The sequence below is a fragment of the Mesoplodon mirus genome (genome assembly GCF_964341445.2).
Source record: "Mesoplodon mirus genome assembly, chromosome: 8".
NCBI lineage: Eukaryota > Metazoa > Chordata > Mammalia > Artiodactyla > Ziphiidae > Mesoplodon > Mesoplodon mirus.
Genome location: NC_138984.1, coordinates 114,211,982 through 114,231,142, shown reverse-complemented (window position 1 = coordinate 114,231,142; position 19,161 = coordinate 114,211,982). Strand labels below are relative to the sequence as shown.

Sequence of the window (19,161 nt, the reverse complement as noted above, 5' to 3'; positions counted from 1 at the left end):
ACTAGAATATGAGGATACTTTTCTTCTAATTTTATCAGTTTTGAAAGAGTCATCTTTTGGGGAACAGTGAGAAAAACTGAGGGCAAAATTTAGAATATCATCCTTGTTACTGAGAGAGCAGAGGAAATGGCTTAAGAAGTCATATATCTGGTTTTAGGGGGTTTTGTTGTTGTTCATGTGTGTCATAAGCTTGCTGTGGATTCTGGCCAGATTAACACTCCCCTGCTCTCCAATTTTCAGTCTCACATTTGTTTTTCTCTTGTGAAATATTTCCGTATCGTTATCAGCAAAAGCATTATGAAAATTAACTTTTCGTAATTAAAATGTTAAGTTCTCTCATCTGCTTAAGAGCTAACTTTTTGTTTTTGTTTTCAGCATTGGTTGGATGGTACAAAAAGCATCAAAAAGCAAGTAAAAAGTAAGTGTTGAAAAAATTGTGAAAAAATTGGAAATCAAATTATATATAATTGTATATTAGAAACTGATTTCTCTTAGTAGGGACATAAGAAATCATGTTTCCGATGAGTTTCGTAGCATCTCCACTTTCTAAAAATAATTTCAATCCGATATACTGACCCACCCCGTAAATTATATAGGGTTGTTGGTAATCTAGATTCAAGTGCCTTACAGTTTGTTTCCAGGAGAAAGGCTTGCAGTTTGGAAATGAGATGTGAGTTCCCATGAGATGCTTAACTTTTCTTTAGTAATTACTTATATTGGAATTTTTCTTTTTGGTATCTGCCCTGCTCTAGAAAATATTTTGAGAATTTAAGGCTGTAACTTTTTTTTTAAATTAAGAATAATGAAAAGAAGTCATTCACATAAAATGTCAGTATTGTTCCTAGCGATAGTCAGGGGAAAATACCAGTGTCCAGTCCATAATCCATCGTGTTTTCTGTAGTAACAGAGATTTTTAGGGCACCTCAACTCTTTTTACAAAGTAATGGGACTTCTGAGAACGTAGAGGTACGTGAAGTGGATTGGAAAGGATGTGGGCTGGTTTGCCACGTGCAGTTAGTAACAGGCGTCCCTCCCTGCTCTCGAGAAACAGAGCTCGGCAGGTCTTTAGGGCTGTCAGAGTGCATAGTCAGGACTTTTCATTCAGCGTATTTGGCCCTGAACTATTAGACTTAATCTGGAGCTGTCTGTTCCTGGGAGGACAGATATGATGTGACACTGCTACATGATGGTTGGTACATTTACGACGTCTGTTGATTGTGTTAGGCTTCATTGAGCCCATAGTGGAACCTGAATTATTGCCACAATAATCTGTTACCTTCTGTCCACTTCAGTAGATTTCTGACAGATTTACTGACTGAAAACTCTTACTTATTTAAATAGCTATATTGAAAAAGTTACCCTCCCTTTTTTTTCCTTTAATGGCAGTTGGTTCACCCTATTGTCTGCATCTTCGAGTTAAGTTTTATTCCTCAGAACCAAATAATCTTCGTGAAGAACGAACCCGGTAAGCCCAACGTGTGCAAGCGTGAAGTTTTGGTCAGGCTGGCCAAAGGTGTCGGGAGGTTGCCTGTACAGTTCCTTCCAGCGTACAGACAGCTAGTGAAATGGCTGCTTTGCCCCTGCTAACAAGATACCAGACAAGATAATTTCATTTGGGGGCAGTATTTTTTTTGTTGTTTTTTTTGCGGTTCGCGGGCCTCTCACCGCTGCGGCCTCTCCCGTCGCGGAGCACAGGCTCCGGACGCGCAGGCTCAGCGGCCATGGCTCACGGGCCCAGCCGCTCCGCGGCCTGTGGGATCTTCCCGGACCGGGGCACGAACCCGCGTCCCCTGCATCGGCATGCGGACTCTCAACAGCTGTGCCACCAGGGAATCCCCTGGGGGCAGTGTTTTTTTAAGTGTAGAATGTTTTCCTTTATTTACCAGTTTTCAAAACAAACAGTTGGTTCGTCTAGCATCATGCAAAGGTAACCAGTGAGTTCTGTTTTTAAGTATCGTTATCAACTCATGAATTTTAAATAGGACTGATGTGCTTCAATGCATTATCATATTGTGTCGAATTCATGTTCAAAATGATCTATTTTCGGCCACTGAGAGTTGTTTCAAGTTGGCTCCTGACTTTCTTTATTGAAATGCCATTGATTAATGAAAAATGTTGAATCCTGATTTTGCTTGAATAGTTTTCAGTAACTTTAAGTAAGTTGCAGACATTTATTTTTATTTTGTCTTGCCTCAGTATTTATTCATGGACTCTGTATTGCATATCTATGACTCATGTACACATACTATTTTTATTAAGTAAAAAATTGAATTGCTGAGTCCCTTTAGAAGGTGTTCCTCGTGAACACTCTGCTAGTGGATAAGATTAGAGCAGTTACGCATGCGTACATTGCCGTATCGTTTTACATATGCGGTGGCTGTGTCGTCACAGTGAAGGTGAAGCGGAGCACAGAGCTCCTTCCCAGTAATTTGCTAAACCTTTTCTCTTGAGGGGCTGCCCTGTACTCTGGCCCATCCTCCTGACACTGAGTGCCCCTTGTTTCATATTCTTTTTTCCTTTACAGACTTTATTGTGGGTAAAGTTTTGTAATTAAGAATGCTTCTTCTCAGATTAGAAGGGCAGGATTATTTTTCATGGTAGATTGATCTGTTTAGTTAAATTTGTGCCTTTTATTTTTCTTAGGTACTTATTTGTTCTTCAATTAAAACAGGATATTCTCAGTGGAAAGTGAGTATCAGTTTAAGGTAAACCACATTTTCTTGAGTAGTTATAAAATAAGTTCTTGGTTAATTAGGAAAAAGAAATGGTCACAGTGTGCCTTATTTCCATGTATCATGAAACAAAGGTCGTGACGTTGGCGTGTTTAACACATTTGTGTTCTGCTCTCAGATTGGAGTGTCCTTTTGATACAGCAGTTCAGCTGGCAGCTTATAACTTGCAGGGTAAGCAGTTTTTTATGTTGGCTGTTAAGAGTGAAGCATAGTTCTTGTTTGTGTGCATTTGAGGAATTTCAAAAGATTCAAAGTGATGTGTGAGAAAAGAACAACCACGGTTTGTGTAAACGTGTATCAGGACCCAGCTCTGCCTTTCCCTCCTTTTAGAATATTGCCTGCTTTTTCTTCCCTTTGTCTTTACTTGCTCCCTCTCCATCTAATAGTGTTTTCAAACAGAAATTGCAGTCTACTTGATAATTCAATATCTGTTTTAGCTGGATCCTCAGCTAATTTTTTTCCTTCAAAAAGAATGCAGGGATATATGAGCAAATTGTTGCTGTACCACCTGGTTTGCTTTCTTTAGTCTTATCCTTAAAAATAAATCCATGAAAGAAATACTTAGCATGTATTTAAAAGTTCCTGATGGTTATTTTAAGAATTTTTTAAAAAGCGTTTTTCCAGTCAGTGAGATTAATGAAAAACTTACCCTTTTGTACCTTGTTACACTGATCAAATACTTGTTTGTCTGAAAAATTGATGTTTTGGGAAAATAATAATCTTCAGTCCTTGTTCACAAAATGGAAAGAAATATTCTGACTGGAGTATCCGTATATACTAGAATAAAAGCAATATTTAATGATTATTAAGACATTAACAACTTTATGCTTTTTGGGGGGATTCCATATTATCCCCAATCTCTCTAAGATCAGCAGTATTTATTTTCCATTGTGTGGATAATAATGAGACTAAATTTTCATGTTTTATGGTAAACCTATTATTTTGCTTATTTTGTGCTTCTCCTATTTTAGGAAGCATATTTTTCTGTCGATAGAGGGATTGGTGACTGAAGGAAGTTTCTGTACTTCAGAAATTTGCCGCTAGTGTAAATTGTAGTCTGTCTACAAACTAAAACTCGTTTTCTCATCTGCTAGAAAGTCAAATAGATACCAGTTTGGAAGTGCTGTGCCTCTCGCACTGTAATGATCACGCTGTATAATTGCACGCATCTTTTCTTGAAAGCACATTTTTTATGTTTTATTAATTGCTGTGTGAGGTTGTTAATTCTGAAACTCTCAGATCTACAGAAAAGCTGTCATTTTCAGCATCGGTGTTCCACCACTTACTGCTGCTTATATTCTGTGTCTCGTAAGTTTTGTGACTGCCAAAGTATACACTTCTTGAAAATATGATTTTTATACATTTTTGTCTATTTAACAAAACACTCATTCAGAGTAATGCTCACTAGATACTCATTGTCTGATTCATGCATGTGGCTGTGTGACACTGTCTCTTAACCCTACCTATCATATTTTTTCCCTGAATAAAATCTTTCCTACTTTTCTCTTGCATCCATGGCACCTTTTTTTGTTTGACAGGAAAGTAGGATGTATTGGTGGGCACAGATAAGGAGGGACGGCGCCAAGGCTGTCGCGAGTGCAGGGCCCACTGCGTGTCCAGGGGCCACGGTTAGGGGTGTACTTGACCCCACAGCCATCCGGCGTGAGCTGCGTCTCTGCCACCGTGCTTTCAAATTCATCGTGTTAAACTTCATCAGTCCCCACTTCTTGGAGATAAGGATCTTAATGGCGGCCAGGGAACTTGCACTTGGCCCTGCGGAGGGCCTCGATCACATGCTTCTTGTTCTGCAGCTTGGTGCGGATGTCATTGTGACTTGGCCAGTGTGGACCCTGGCCACTGTGCCCTGGGCTTTCCAGAGGCCCCTTGCATACCTGTCTGGAGCCCATCAGCTCCAGCACAGGACAGCATCTTGTTGGTGCGGATGACGTGGGAAGGGTGGGGCTGTGCTCGAATGTGAACAGCGTCTTTGCCCCGGCTTTTCACCTTGTCCTCGTTGGCACAAACACGGGCAGCCTCCAGGGCTTCGGAGCAGAGCTGCTCATCCTCATGTGACACCGTGTGGCCACAGAGTGGGTGTGGCACCGTTATTTTTGTGATTCCTCCAAACTTCAGACTATGTCTTATGCATCTCATTGTCCCGTGTCTAATAGTTTACCAAGTCCTACTAATTATTAAGGTCCTTAAGAGTAATTCAGCTGAAGTGTTACTCCCATCTTCATAAAATGAGCTCCTTGCTTCTCATTTATGATTTTCTGTTTTATCAGAATAATCTTTATCACTTTTCTCACACTCTCAAATTCATTCTTTCTTTACCATTTTAGTATATATCCTGAACAACATAATGTAGCAGATTTGGTTTGGGGCTTCTTAAAGAACTTGTGATCCAGACAGAAGAGCATTTTCTTCAGCAGGGAAGTAGGAGTGAGAATATTTTCCAAGGTTGTTGTGAAGTTAAATGATAGTACATCTGTAACATGTCTAGTGTGTAAATTAGATGCTCAGTAAGCAACAAGTTATTACCATTTTTATGATCAAAGTAGTTCTCATGTACTTTTTCTTTCCACAGCCAAATTTTCTATCAAAATGGAAATATTTTAATTAGAGTAAAATATTTTTAAAGGAAATATTTCTAAAGAATAGAATATTAGAATCATCGTTTCCCCTCCTTCCCCAAACCCAGTTCAGAGATAATCACAGAGGGTGCATAAATGTCTGTTCATTGTCCAGTTCTTTTCCTACTGCCTTCACAAAATATTTTTTAGTAACTTCTTTTTGTTATTTCTTTGGGATTAATAATTTAAAATTCCAGGAAGGATAGTGATTATTTCTTACAGTGATATTTGATGTCATGTTCTGTGCATATTAGCTTCTTAACAGATGCCAGCTAATTATTTTTTAAAAAAGGATTGCTAATAAATATTTTTGTTTATTCAATATACGATCAAAAGGTATTTCTCTATGGAAATCTAAAAGAGGTTTTCAAAAGCTAAGCATTATAACATATGAATAAATTAAGAGAAAGACATTTAATTGAAAATACACTACCAACCACAAATGCTTGATTTGTGCGTACAGACAGGTAAGTCTTAAGTCAAAGCTAGATTTATTTTGGGGAATGGTCCGGGTGTTATGAATGCCTTGTAGTTTAAGAAAGAATCTAATCTTCTTAGCAGTTTTTATTAATAAATGGGTCTTGAAGAAGGATTTGGCAGGAAGTAAACTTATTAACAAAACATAACTGTGAAACTTACGTTTGTAGCTGAACTTGGTGACTGTGACCTTGCCGAGCACAGTCCTGAACTTGTGACTGAGTTCAGGTTTGTGCCCGTTCAGACGGAAGAGATGGAGCTGGCTGTTTTTGAGAAATGGAAGGAATGCAGGTACTGTCACGTCACCGCAGCAGCGATTTCGTGTTTGTTTTCTTCTGTTTCTCTGCTTGGTATAGAATTCATTGTATATTCGTAATCATCTTAAAATTTTTTGTTTTTTGAATTTCAGAGGTCAGACACCAGCACAAGCTGAAACCAATTATCTGAATAAAGCCAAGTGGCTAGAAATGTATGGGGTCGATATGCACGTGGTCAAGGTAAGCACTGTGTGGTGATACTTTTTAAAAGCGTTATTCCTTCAAGACTCAAGGTGATTATGGACTCTTTCAGTGTGAGGGGGGTGTGGAGTTTGCAGGGGCTAACACCGGGTGCTCTGGATGAGTGGTTATGAAGATTGGGGGTAAATACTGAATGATGGAAGTCTTACACAGAAACTCCTTATAAGAGAGAGGAGAAACGGCCAAAATCTCCAAAAAGGTACGTCTGTGGTTTTAAGCTGTTGCTATTGGGTTTTTTTTTTTTTTTTTTAAGTTTTCAACCCACTTTTTATTCTTTCACTTCAGATTCATATCATCTTTTTATCATGTAAGCTGAGTAGGCTCTGTAAAATTGAAAATAATTTAGGAAGTAAAGTTAAAAATTTGTAGCTTGAGAGGACTTTGATAAGCTGTAGTCTAGTCCAGCTTATGCAGTGATTTGTTATTTTTAGTTTAAGAAGCTAAATTTTCCCAGAAAGGCAGTCTTTTTCAAAATCTGTGATTTAAATAGTGACTAGAATTTGGGAAGACTCTGGAAAGCTTTCTTTGTCGTGGCAGTTATCACTACGTATTTCCAATGAAGACATACCTTAAAACTATAGTGTCTATTAATATGCATGAAGTTTCCTGAGAATGTGATTTTGGGTGCTTTAATTGTTGAAAACACCTTTCATATTAATATTAGTCTGTATGTAATTAATATAATTCAATATGAAAAGAAAATTAAACAGTTGTGTGAAAATGTGAAGCCTGTTTTATTCAGATAAAGCTAACACATGTTGCTTTCCCCAAATTAGGCCAGAGACGGGAATGACTACAGTTTGGGACTGACCCCAACAGGAGTCCTTGTTTTTGAAGGAGAGACCAAAATTGGCTTATTTTTTTGGTAAGCAGAGTTAATGTCAAAGATAATTATTGTTGTTTTATTTTTTTAATGAATAGAAACACTTTTATGAAGTTAGTACAGAAAGCAGAATTGGGAACTAGTCCTGGCAAGCTTGGAAGTGAGCTGCAGCTCCCTCCTGTCATCCTCTGGTTCGTCTTTAGTCTTCTCCCCCGAGGCAATTTTTAAACGGCTTCTAGTTGCATTTTCCATTAGTTTCAAGGTATGTCAAAATACATGCCTTAACATAAATAGCATGTAGTTCTGTGTATTAAGTGTTCACATGGCCACTCCCTCCGTCCCGCAGTTATGTTGCTGCTTTGAGTGTGCTTTGTTTCACGGTCTTTTACTCCCCACCCGCCCCTTTTGTGTGACAGAGATAGTCATACTTTTACCCTCCTTTGGAGCTGGGCTGCTCTTCCCAGGTCCCAGCTTCTGTCGTCCATACTTCTAACTTGTGTTTCATGTTACTTTTACATCAAGAGTAGATATTACTTGGATTTCATAACGATAATTAAGTTCTGCAGGTTTTGTCTGGTTGTTTGTAAAAGCTGAAAATCAGGAAATAGTGTTTATGTTATTATGTGTTTGTCAGAACCGGTGTGGAGCTAAGTAGTGCCCTCCCTGGGTTATGTACATGGGCTGAAGTTGGCCCTTGGATGTCGGTTGTTTACTTCTTCAGAGCACGCCAGTGCCAAACTCGAATTCTTACACATTCAGTTGCTTTAAATACAGCCCAACAAGTGTAGTTTTAGCCATTCAGAGCATGCCTGGTTTTGCATATCTCACTGCAAACTGCACTTCACATCTGCTAGCCGTGGATAAGCAAATCCTGTAGCTGTAAGAGACCCCAAACCTCTCCTGCTCTTTGGAGCTCTGTGGCTCAGAGACCTGTCCCCCTGCCGCTGAATGCCAACCCCTAGACGTGGAATTCCCCGGCCGCTCTGATCCTCCTCCCTCCTGGGAGTTCCCTTACCCTCCTCCCCTCCCAGGTGGGAGCCCTGGGCCGCCTCCTCTGGAAGGTCTGCGGCCATGAAGGGACCCTCAGCAGAGCCCGCTGTTCAGTACCGCTGTCTCCTGCTCCTGTCCTTTTCTTCATCAGCCCTGAAATCCTTGAACTCACAACTGGGATTACACTTCCTTTGTTTCCCTGGCGCTCTTGGCTCTCATGCACCCCACACTTCTCTTTAAATGACCTCCCTTTGTCTTCTTGAGTTTCTTCAAATCCTCCGGGGTTGCCTGAGCTGACTCTTTTCCAGTTGGAACTGTTGACTCTTCAGGCTGCTCTCCAGGTTTTATCTTGGGACTTTGTTTTCCCATTTTCTCAGTTATGAATCTGTGTCGTCTTCCATATTTTCTTGCCTTTCCTTCTGTTTTTCTGGTAGATCCTCAAGTAATGCCTAAGAAAAGGGTGTACGAGGTAAATTATTTGAATCCTTTGATGCCTTAAAATGGTTTATTCTTCTCTTATGCTTTCTTGATAACTGGACTGAGAATGGAATTTTAGGGTGAAAATTATTTTCCCTCAAAAAGGTGAAGATAGTATTTCTTTTTTTTTTTTTGTACCTCCTAGAGATTCCCTGGGACACTTGAGTGTAACACCTTTATACTTGTCCCTTGGGTGAGAAAGCTGTGTTATGTATTTCTCTAGTCCTTAAGTGTGAACTCTCTGAGCCTTCCAGCTTGCCCACTGGGCAGGTGGAGCATCCTTCATGGCCAGAGAGCGCTCCAGGTAGAGAGGTAAGGAAAGCATTGTTTGTACTCCCTCATAAGAATCAATTGAATTAATACATGTAAAACACTTAGTAGAGTACCCGACACTTACTAGGCACTGTGTAAGTATTTGTTACACTTAAATGCTAGATTCTCCCCTCCTATTATACTTCTTTATTTACTTATGTTTTAGTACAGCTCTTGTAAACAAGTTCTGTTTTAGATAAGTTATATTTAAAAATTAGAGTGAGAGTCATATTGTGTTCACATTCACAGTTCATAGAAGTACAGAGATAAGCTTGGTAGGTTGCTTAGGATTTTTGTACAGGTGGGAGATGGAGTTGGAAAGTGGGCCATAGAGTGAGGTTTAAAAATTTTTTTATTTCTTAAATTAAAGATGTCTTTAATCAGAATTGCTATAGAAAATAGAGTTGAAGATCAGTAATTTTTTTTAGTGCCTTTTGAAAAGCTTTTTTTTTCCTGTTTCTAGTTCCTGTGCTGCTACTGTGACATTAGGCTTGGAGAATCTCTTCCACCGCAGTTAGGGGCCTATGAATATATATAATATATAGATATATCTTCATTTTCTTTTTTCCTTAACATTTTTAATGTCTTACATATGTGCAGCGGAAATTTTGCCAAAGGTATTGCTTTTGAAAAATTTTTTTCTGTTACCTTAACTATTTTTTAGATTGGAGACTTTTTTGCTGGGCAGTGCAGGTTATATTTACCCTCTTATCCAGCTTTCAGTTCAGAAGTTAGATGATTAATATGCTTGAAGTAACAACAAATTTTTTAAATTCAGAGAACGTTTATTGAAATCCGGCTGTTACTCTCATATTGTTATAGGCCCAAGATAACCAGATTGGATTTTAAGAAGAATAAACTAACCTTGGTGGTTGTAGAAGATGATCATCAGGTAGGAATTCTATTGTATTATATATTTAACAGTGACTGTGTTATGTGGTAACTTAAGGCTCTAAAAGGGGGAACACATCTTGCTTTATAGAGCCATAGAACAGAAACTTAGTGTAATCAATAACTTAAGTAAGTAATTTCCTGCTTTATGTCATACCATCCTAAAACTGTAGTTTTCTGTCTTTAAGATTAGAGATTAAATAAAAGACCTCTCTTGTTCCTTTGTTGACAATATATCTCAAATATATAAAAATTTATATTTAAATGGCTTTATTCCTTTAGTCCCTGATCAAAAAGATTAATCAAAAAGATCTACCTAATAATATTCTTTAATAAAGCCTTCTGTACTAAGGATTATCTTTTTTTCAGTTAAATCTAGTTCCTAATTGATAAACTCATAACAATACGAATGCATCTCAGATGAATTATGCTAAGTGTAAGAAGCCCGACTCAGGACTTGCCTCGTGACCCGGTGGTTAAGAGTCATCCCGCCGGGGCTTCCCTGGTGGCACAGTGGTTCAGAATCCACCTGCCAATGCAGGGGACACTGGTCCGGGAAGACCCCACATGCCGCGGAGCAACTAAGCCCGTGCGCCACAACTACTGAGCCTGCGCTCTAGAGCCTGCGAGCCACAACTACTGAGCCTGTGTGCCACAACTATTGAAGCCTGCATGCCTAGAGCCCGTGCTCTGCAACAAGAGAAGCCACTGCAATGAGGAGCCCGTGCACCACAAGGAAGAGTAGCCCCCACTCGCTGCAACTAGAGAAAGTCCACACGCAGCGACGAAGACCCAACGCAGCCAAAAATTAAGGAAATGAAATAAATAAATTTATATAAAAAAAAGAAGCCTGACTCGAGATTATGACTGTATGATTCCATTTATATGACGTTCTAGGAAAGGCAAACCTATAGGAATAGAGAACAGCTCACTGATCCTTTGAGACTGGGGGTGTGAGGATGCTTCACTACAAAGGAGCAGCACAGGGTGTTTGGGGGGGTGAGAGGACTGTTCTGTGTCCGGGTTTTGGTGGTGGTTGCATGATCCCCTGCATTTTCAAAGCCCACAGAATTGTGAGTAAATTTTTAAAAAGTAATTTTACTGCATGCAAAGTAATAAATTTGAAATATACGTATAAATGGATACAAATAAAAGGACAGGGGAAATGTCAGAAAGATTTGTTTGCACAGTGAAGTGTGAGTACTGCTACTTAGCAGAACCTAAAAAAAGAGGATCCTGAAAATTAGATGAAACAGTGACAAGTGTTTTGAAAGTTTTAACTTCCATTACTGAGATGCACGCAAAGGACTGCCCTATCACACAGCTTGGAAGAAAATCAGAGACAATAAGAGAGCGTTTTAAAAAGAAATCTCTTGATGGCACAGATGATCATTACGTCATCAACAAATGAGTTGAAAATGATTCAGAAGAGGCAGATTTCACATCTAAAAACAATCTGTTTTACAAATATTTTCCTTTTTATGTAAGCACAGATGCGATTAAATGATATTTGTATCTAAATCTAAAGGAATCGTTCAAGAAGAATAAAATACAGTTCTGTGTGATAAGAAAATACGGTCATAATTTAATGGGTGATACCTGTTCTTACTGGGTCATAAAATAATTGTGCATCTCACAATTGATAGCATTTTAGATTTGGTCTAATATAGTATTAGCTTCTTGGATATCTTTTTGAAGATACATATAAGCAAATGTGTATATCAATTCTTTTTTTTTTTAATTAATTTATCTTTGGCTGCATTTGGTCTTTGTTGCTATGCGCGGGCTTTCTCTAGTTGCGGCGAGCAGGGGCTACTCTTCATCGCGGTACGCGTGCTTCTCATTGCGGTGGCTTCTCTTATCGCAGAGCACAGACTCCAGGCGCGCAGGCTCAGTAGTTGTGGCACACGGGCTTAGTTGCTCCACAGCATGTGGGATCTTCCCAGACCAGGGCTCAAACCCATGTCCCCTGCATTGGCAGGTGGATTCTTAACCACTGCATCACCAGGGAAGTCCCCCTCACTTCTTTTTTATGTAGAGGTTGCCATACTTATATACAGGGTTCTCTACTTATCCTTTTTAAACTTTACGTTCTAACTTGGAATGTTTTCTACATCAGTACCTAAAGCTGTTCTTCATTCTTATAAAAGCAAACTAAAATGCATAGTATTCTAGTGCATGGTGTACTCTAATTTATTTAATCAGTTCTCAATTAATTGACATTCACTCTTTTATTCACTATATTTAGTTAATTTATACACTGGCAAGTATCTGTAGGATAATTTCCTAGAAGGGGATTTGTGGGGTTGAACGGTTAAGTGCATTTGTCCTGAATATAGAGAGGTCCTACCAGCTTGCATAGTTTTTAGTGTACAGGCCTACTTCCTGAGAAGGAATTAATCACATTTGTATCTGAAAGGTAAAAAATGGAATTTCATTGTAGGTTTACATTTTATTTCTATTATTATGAGTGATATTGAACATCTTTTCATACATTTGAGTTACTTGAATTCCTTTTTTCTAAACTGTCTGTTCCTTTGCCCATTTTTCTTTTGGGTCATTGGCTTTTTTCTTACAGGTCTTGCCCTTTGTCACAGACATTATAAATATTTTATCTAATAGTTGTTTTTCTTTCAACAGTGCTTATTGTGGGTTTTGTCATGCACTTGAAGAAATTTTAAATAGGTGAATTTATTAATCTTTCATGGCTTCTGGGTTTTGTGTCATAGAAAGCTTTTCCCTGTTTTGAGGTTATCTATTTTCTCATGTTTTTTTTCTATGTGTAGTTTTTGTTGGTAAACTTCATTGAAGTATAACATTCATTCAGATAAGTGTAAAAATAAATGTACAGCTTGTGTTGAATTCTTATGTATACTTGTATGACCAGCACCAGGATGAGGAAACAAATTCCAGCGGAATTAAATTTCTCTTGTGCTCCCCACCAGGTACAGTTTCCCAAGGGTAACCACTCTCCTGACCTGACTTTAAGACCAGAGATTAGTTTTTGCTTATATTTTGGACTTTATGTAAATGAAACCTGGCTGACTGTTCTCTTTGTGTCTTGCTTCTGTATTTCAGGGCTGTAGTTGTGAGCTTTCAGCCCTGCTGCAGCGGGTGGTTATAGTTGGCTCATTCCTGCTGTTATATAGTATTCAGTTTTGTGAATACACTAGTATTTATCCATCCTGCTGTTGATGGACATTTGAGTTGCTGTTAATTTTTGGCTAGTAAGAAGAGTGCTGCCCTGAGCCCTGGCATGTGCGTGTGTTTGGCTTTTGTGGAGGCCGCCACACTGTTTGCCAGCCTGTCTACACACTCAGCTGCACTCCCACCCGGAGTGTCTGAGAGTTCGTTTATTCTTCTTTGCCTTGTGTTTGGAGTTCACTTTCTCATTTTACCCATTCTGGTAGTAGAATCATTTTGTGGTTTTAGTTTGCATTCCTCTGATGACTGCTTCAGTTTAACAGTTGTTTATATATTTATTGGATGTTTGGATAGTCTTTCTTATGAAGTGCGTGTTTAAGCCTGTTGTTGATTTTTCTGTTGGGTCGTGTGCTGTTTGTCTCATTCAAGAAGTTCTATTCGATACAGCTAAAGTCTGAGCCACAGCTTGTCTCTTTCTTCCTCATTCTCGCAGGGTATCATTCTCATTTTTTCTAACCTTTTGTAAATATAACCACATCATGAAACGTGGTAGAATGTTTTATAAATCTACATATATATTATATATAATATACATATATATTAGGGTGGGGTTTTTTTTGCAGCTTGCTTATTTTGCCTAAACAGGTAGACCTAGTTCATTCACTTTAACCTATATATAGTATTCTGCAGTATGAATAAACAATAGTGCATTAGTTCATTCATCTTTTATTCATTTATCTCTCTATAGTTTGTAAATAATATCATTGTTTACTTTATTACACTTCTCATGTTTTGGACATTTAGGGTTTTGTGCCAGTTTTTACTATTATAAATGAGACTGTGAAGAAAATCTTTGGGTGTAAATTTTGGTGTTGAGAAAGTCTTTTCCCCTAGAGATACAGGATAGCTTAGTGGTTACAAAGGTAGGCTCTGGACCCTGAATGGTTAGGTTCAAATTCTGGTTTCCTCTCTTAGTAGCTTTGTGACATTGGGCTTAATTTCTTGAGCCTCAGTTTTCTAACCTGTGAAATGGAGATAGTGATAGTATCTACTCATTGAAGCAATTCATGTGAAATTCTTAGAAGAGTGTCTATGAATGTTAACTAGTGTAGTTAGATTCCTGCGAGTATGGTTACTATAATAAAGAATGTGGCCATTTTTAAGGCTGTTACGTATGTTGCCAGATCTTATATGAACCTTTAAATTATATTATACATTTATCCTGAAGTATAGCAGATAAAGGCTCATTTTATGTCTCTTTGAGAAATGAGATCATGTAAGTAGAGAGAAAATAGGAATAATTTTATATTGGCTGAGAAAATGGACAGCTTGATTTTAACTCTGCCGTTTTATGTAGTAGCTCTAAAGAGTGTCAGAGTCTCAGGGAGCAAACTAGATGCTTTATTATTTGATTCTTGCTCTAGCTGTGGTTGTATTCATAGCTGAACACGAGGGGACAGGACCATTTGAGCTAATAATTACCTCTGTTAACATGCGTTTCTTTTTCAGGGCAAAGAGCAGGAGCATACGTTTGTCTTCAGACTGGATCATCCCAAAGCGTGCAAACATTTATGGAAATGTGCTGTGGAGCATCACGCCTTCTTCCGCCTCCGATGCCCTGTCCAGAAGAGTTCTCACCGATCAGGATTTATTCGATTAGGATCGCGGTTTAGATACAGGTGAATGTTTATAGCTGCTTGCTCTATCTTTTATTATTTCATAGAGGCCAGAAAATTTAGCCCAACTTCTCATTTTACAGATGTGGAAACTAGGGCACAGAGAGGTGAAGTGGTTTGCCAGTGTTTTCCATTGGCCAAAATGCAAGAAAAAGTGGTACATGTTGTTATTGTTTGTAATTTCCCGAATAAACAGGAGAATATTGTAACGGTGTAATGGATTTCATATCCCTCCTGATGGTTTTGTTTCTTCCTTTTTTCTTTTTTTTTAAGGAGTAATTAACAATTTTTCCAGTTAAAAAAGTTCTTTTTTATTGAGGTGTAGTTGATTTACAATATTATGTAAGTTTTAGGTGTATAGCATAGTGATTTATAATTTTTGAATGTTATATTCCATTTATAGTTATATAAAGTGTTGGTTAAGCTTACTTATTTTATACATAATAGTTTGTACCTCTTAATCCTGTACCGCATTGTGCCCCTCCCCACTAGTAACCACTGTCTTGTTTTCTGTATGTGTGACTCTGTTTCTTTCTTGTTATATTCACTAGTTTATTTTATTGTTTAGATTCCACATATAAGTGATATCATATAGTACTTGTCATTCTCTGTCTGACTTACTTCACTTACATAATACCCAGCAGGTCCATCATGTTGCTGCAAATGGCATTATTTCATTCTTTTTTATGGCTGAGTAATATTCCAGTGTGTGTGTGTGTATGTGTGTGTGTGTGTACACCACATCTTACTTATCCATTCACCTGTTGATGGACGTTGATGTTTGCTTTATGTATTAATCCCCAGTTTAAATCCACATAACAAGAGTTTTAAGGGGTCTCCATCCAACAGCTGGATACCATGTAGAAAAAGGGTATTGTGCACTACTGAGAAATTAATCTGGATGACATTTCTGGTCCTTATAAACCTGGCGTTCCGTTGTTCTTACAGACTCCTTGTTTGTTGGTCGTAAGTTAGAAAAGTTTTGGTGTACCTCAGAGTAGCTTATTGATGGTGAGTTTTCGGCATGTCACGAGAATCCGTCAGTGTATTGAAAGAAGGAATGGGTGATATCAGTAGTGTGGCATGTTCACTGTTGGGGGTGCTCATGCAAGAGAGCCTCTATTCTACTTACGTTAAAAGTGGGGAGGCGTTTTCTTAGCAGAATTTAAATGGAAATGAAGGTGAGTGGGACAATAGTTTTAATATTTCTGGAAAAGTGATCTGAAAAGTATATCACAGTTAGAAAAAGTAACTGAACATCTTGAGTTAATTGTACATCTTGCATTGAGGAGTATGGATGGGAAAGAGAAGGGAGTTCCATAAAAGGACAGATATTTCAGACTCATTTATTATGTTCTTAGGTGATGTGCATGATTAAGAAAAAACAATATAATTTGTGTTGCGTCTTTCACACAAGCCTAAAGAGTGAAAGAATGGTGTGGTAAAGAGAGAAGTCCACCCTTTTTCGTAGGTCATTCAGGAATGAAGTTCAGGGTGCTCCTCTTGAGGAGAACCTCAGTGTAGACTCTCTCGCATTTTTGTGTGTCTGACTACTGTAGGCCTCAGATTCTCTTATTCCTGTTAATATGCCTCATTTATTTTAGTGGGAAAACTGAGTATCAGACCACAAAAACCAATAAAGCAAGAAGATCGACATCCTTCGAAAGGAGGCCCAGCAAACGGTATTCTCGACGAGCTCTGCAAGTACAAGGTGAAGTGCAGCCCTGTTTCAAAGGACTGTTCTTCCTGACAGTGCATCCTCTGCTGCTGTTGTTGGCCGGAGAGGAGGCTGCCTCGGTCCTCTTAGTCTATTCCAGACAACTACAGTACTCTTCTTCACTGAATTTGGTTCTAGCGTAATCAGTGTTTAAGAAAACACGGGGAAAAACTGCCTATACTGTTGCTTCATGCTACTCCCAGTTCTGACACCACGCTGAGTTTGTGTTCAGTTTTTGTTCTTACTGTTTTAGTTCTTCTCTAGAGCAACATTTTCCCTCCCTTCTTGACTTCCAGATCTCATTCATAATCATCTGTTAAATCCCCGCAGATATTTTTTAAAACATTGGTATATGATGAATAAATTTTTTATTTTGTATGTATTATAATAATATTAAAGGTTCTGTGAAGTACAGTTTTTATATTAATCATCAGTGTACATAGACATTTCCAAATTCATAAATGTTACTTGCTGTTTGTTACTTTAATTATGTAATACAAAGAATGGTTTACTTTGACCAGTAAGCTGAAACTTGTGTTTGGTTTCAAATCTGAGTTTGTATTAAAATACAGATTGAATTTTAAGTACGTCCAATGTCAGAGTCATCACCAGTTATCCAAAAACAACTGCCGTGACCTGATGTTGGCAGTATCAGTTTTCAAAAAAACTGATTTATAGCTATAATTTTTGATGTATCTATAAATTAAATAATATGTAGCTATAAATGAAACCATTTCAATTTGTTTAAAACCCTTAGTTACCTCCTAGACTCCACTGATGATTTTTCACTGTCAGCTCACTCTAAAGGCTTGCAGATGGTCCTTTTTTTTTAAAATGTATGCTCATTTTGTTGCCTTACTTAAAAATTGGAGATCATTGTCATTATTCACTTGAATGGCGTGAGCCATAGAACACTTTTGTGAAGTGAAGATTTTTAAATCTGTAGTTGGGAAACAGCTTAAAAAGCAATGAGTCAAGATTTACTTTTGTGAATAGTAAAGCAGTTTACCATGTTGGAGGAATCTAATGGGATGTTTTCTGTTTTTTTCTGTCGGCAAGTACAGGAAAACCTGAAGAACTCAGGTGGGTAATGTCTTGCAACTTAGGAATTGATAACCGAATGTTTTAGCGTTTCTGTAGTTGCATCATTAATTGAACCAATGTCTATTGAAGGTCTGTCACAGTGTTCACTTGCCCCTGAGCACAGTGGATCTAGCAGGGAGCGGATAAACACATCATAATGCTGGGTAAAACGGACAGAAAGAAAAATAAAGCAGCTTAAAGAAAAAGAGTGGGCTTGGGTGGCTGTGCTATTCGTAATGAGAATGACATATTGTACGTTTGTTATTGGCCTGTGACTGAGGATATAAAGATGAATAAACTGTGGCCCTTGCACACAGGAAGCTCAGAGAACAAAGGTTGATTTGTACACAAGCAGTTCATTTTATTCCTGGGAGAAATCCCACTTGGTCATGCTGTACAGTCTTTCTTTATATTACATGTTGCTGGATTTGGTTCACTAGGTTTGTTGTGGATTGGTGTGTCTGTATTCATCAAAGACACTGGTCTATAGTTTTCTTGTACTGTCTTCATCTGGTTTTGGTATCAGGGTAATTCTGGCTTCACAGAATGAGTTGGGAAATGTTTCTATTTTGGGGGAAGGTTTTGTAAAGAGTTCTTTCAATATGTGGTAGAATTCACCATTAAAGCCATCTTGCCTGGACTTCATTTGTGTCAAGTTCTAAAATTTCCAGTTCCGTGTCTTGTTGTAGATCTATTCATATTTCATTTTCTATCTTGAGTCAGTTTGGGAGTTTGTGTCTTTCCAGAGTTTGTCCATTTTATCTAAGTTATCGAATTTGTGGCATACAGTTGTTCATTTATTCTCTTTTCCTCCTTATTTCTATAAGCTTTGTGGCGATGTCCCCTCATTCGTTTCTGATTTTAGTAATTTGAGTTTCTTTTTCACTTGGTCAGTCTAGGTAAAGGTTTTTCAGTTTTGTTGGCCTTTTCAAAGAACCAGCTTTTGGTTTCATCAATTTTATCTGTTCCTCTATTTTCTATTTTATTAATTTTCTCTCTGGTATATTATTTCACTCCTTCTGCTTGCTATATATTTATAGCTATTACTTTCTCTCCGAGCACCACTTTAATCATATTTCATAAGTTTTGGTATATTGTATTTTCATTTTTATTCATCCAAAATTATTTTCTAACTTCTCTTGTGATTTCTTCTTTGACCCGTTGGCTACTTGGGAGTGTGTTGCTTAATTTCGACGTTTGTAGCTTAAATTTTCCCCCCTCCCCCACCCCTTTTTTTTTTTTTTTGTAATTTTATTCCATTGTGGTTAGAGAATGTGCTTCACATGACTTTGATCCCTTTACAGTTATTGAGGCCTCTTTTATGTCCCAGCATGTAGTTCATCTTGGAAAATGTTCCATGTGCAATTGAGAAGAATGTCTGTTCTGCTTTGAGTGTCATGTCCTATGGATGTCTGTTAGGTCTGCTTGGTTTTTACTGTTGTTCACTTCTGTTTCATCACTGGTCTTGGCTTAGTTCTCTCCATTATTTAGTGTGGACTATTGAAGTCTCCAATTATTGTTGTTTGGTTGTCTGTTTCTCCCTTCAATTCTTTGTGCTTCATGTATTTGGGGCTTTTTGTTAGGTGCGTGTATTGTTTATAATTGTTTTATTTTATCACAAAAAATGTTCCTCTCTTTCTCTAGTAACTTTTTTGTTTTGTTTTTTTAGATCAGATAAAAAAAAAGTT

The 19,161-nt window shown here is 38.0% G+C and overlaps 1 protein-coding gene across 2 annotated transcripts in view; it reads left to right on the top strand.

Annotated features, from left to right (window-relative positions):
- EPB41L5 (erythrocyte membrane protein band 4.1 like 5) overlaps positions 1–19,161 on the top strand; it is a 146,623-nt gene that overhangs the window by 39,027 nt on the left and 88,435 nt on the right. For both annotated transcript variants that reach the window (XM_082630346.1, XM_082630345.1), the window contains exons 4-14: positions 376–418; positions 1,387–1,465; positions 2,644–2,688; positions 2,851–2,903; positions 6,013–6,133; positions 6,252–6,339; positions 7,137–7,225; positions 9,785–9,854; positions 14,507–14,676; positions 16,278–16,384; positions 17,455–17,473. In XM_082630346.1, the coding sequence (XP_082486472.1) occupies positions 376–418; positions 1,387–1,465; positions 2,644–2,688; positions 2,851–2,903; positions 6,013–6,133; positions 6,252–6,339; positions 7,137–7,225; positions 9,785–9,854; positions 14,507–14,676; positions 16,278–16,384; positions 17,455–17,473 (884 nt within the window). The remainder of the gene's footprint in view (positions 1–375; positions 419–1,386; positions 1,466–2,643; positions 2,689–2,850; positions 2,904–6,012; positions 6,134–6,251; positions 6,340–7,136; positions 7,226–9,784; positions 9,855–14,506; positions 14,677–16,277; positions 16,385–17,454; positions 17,474–19,161) is intronic.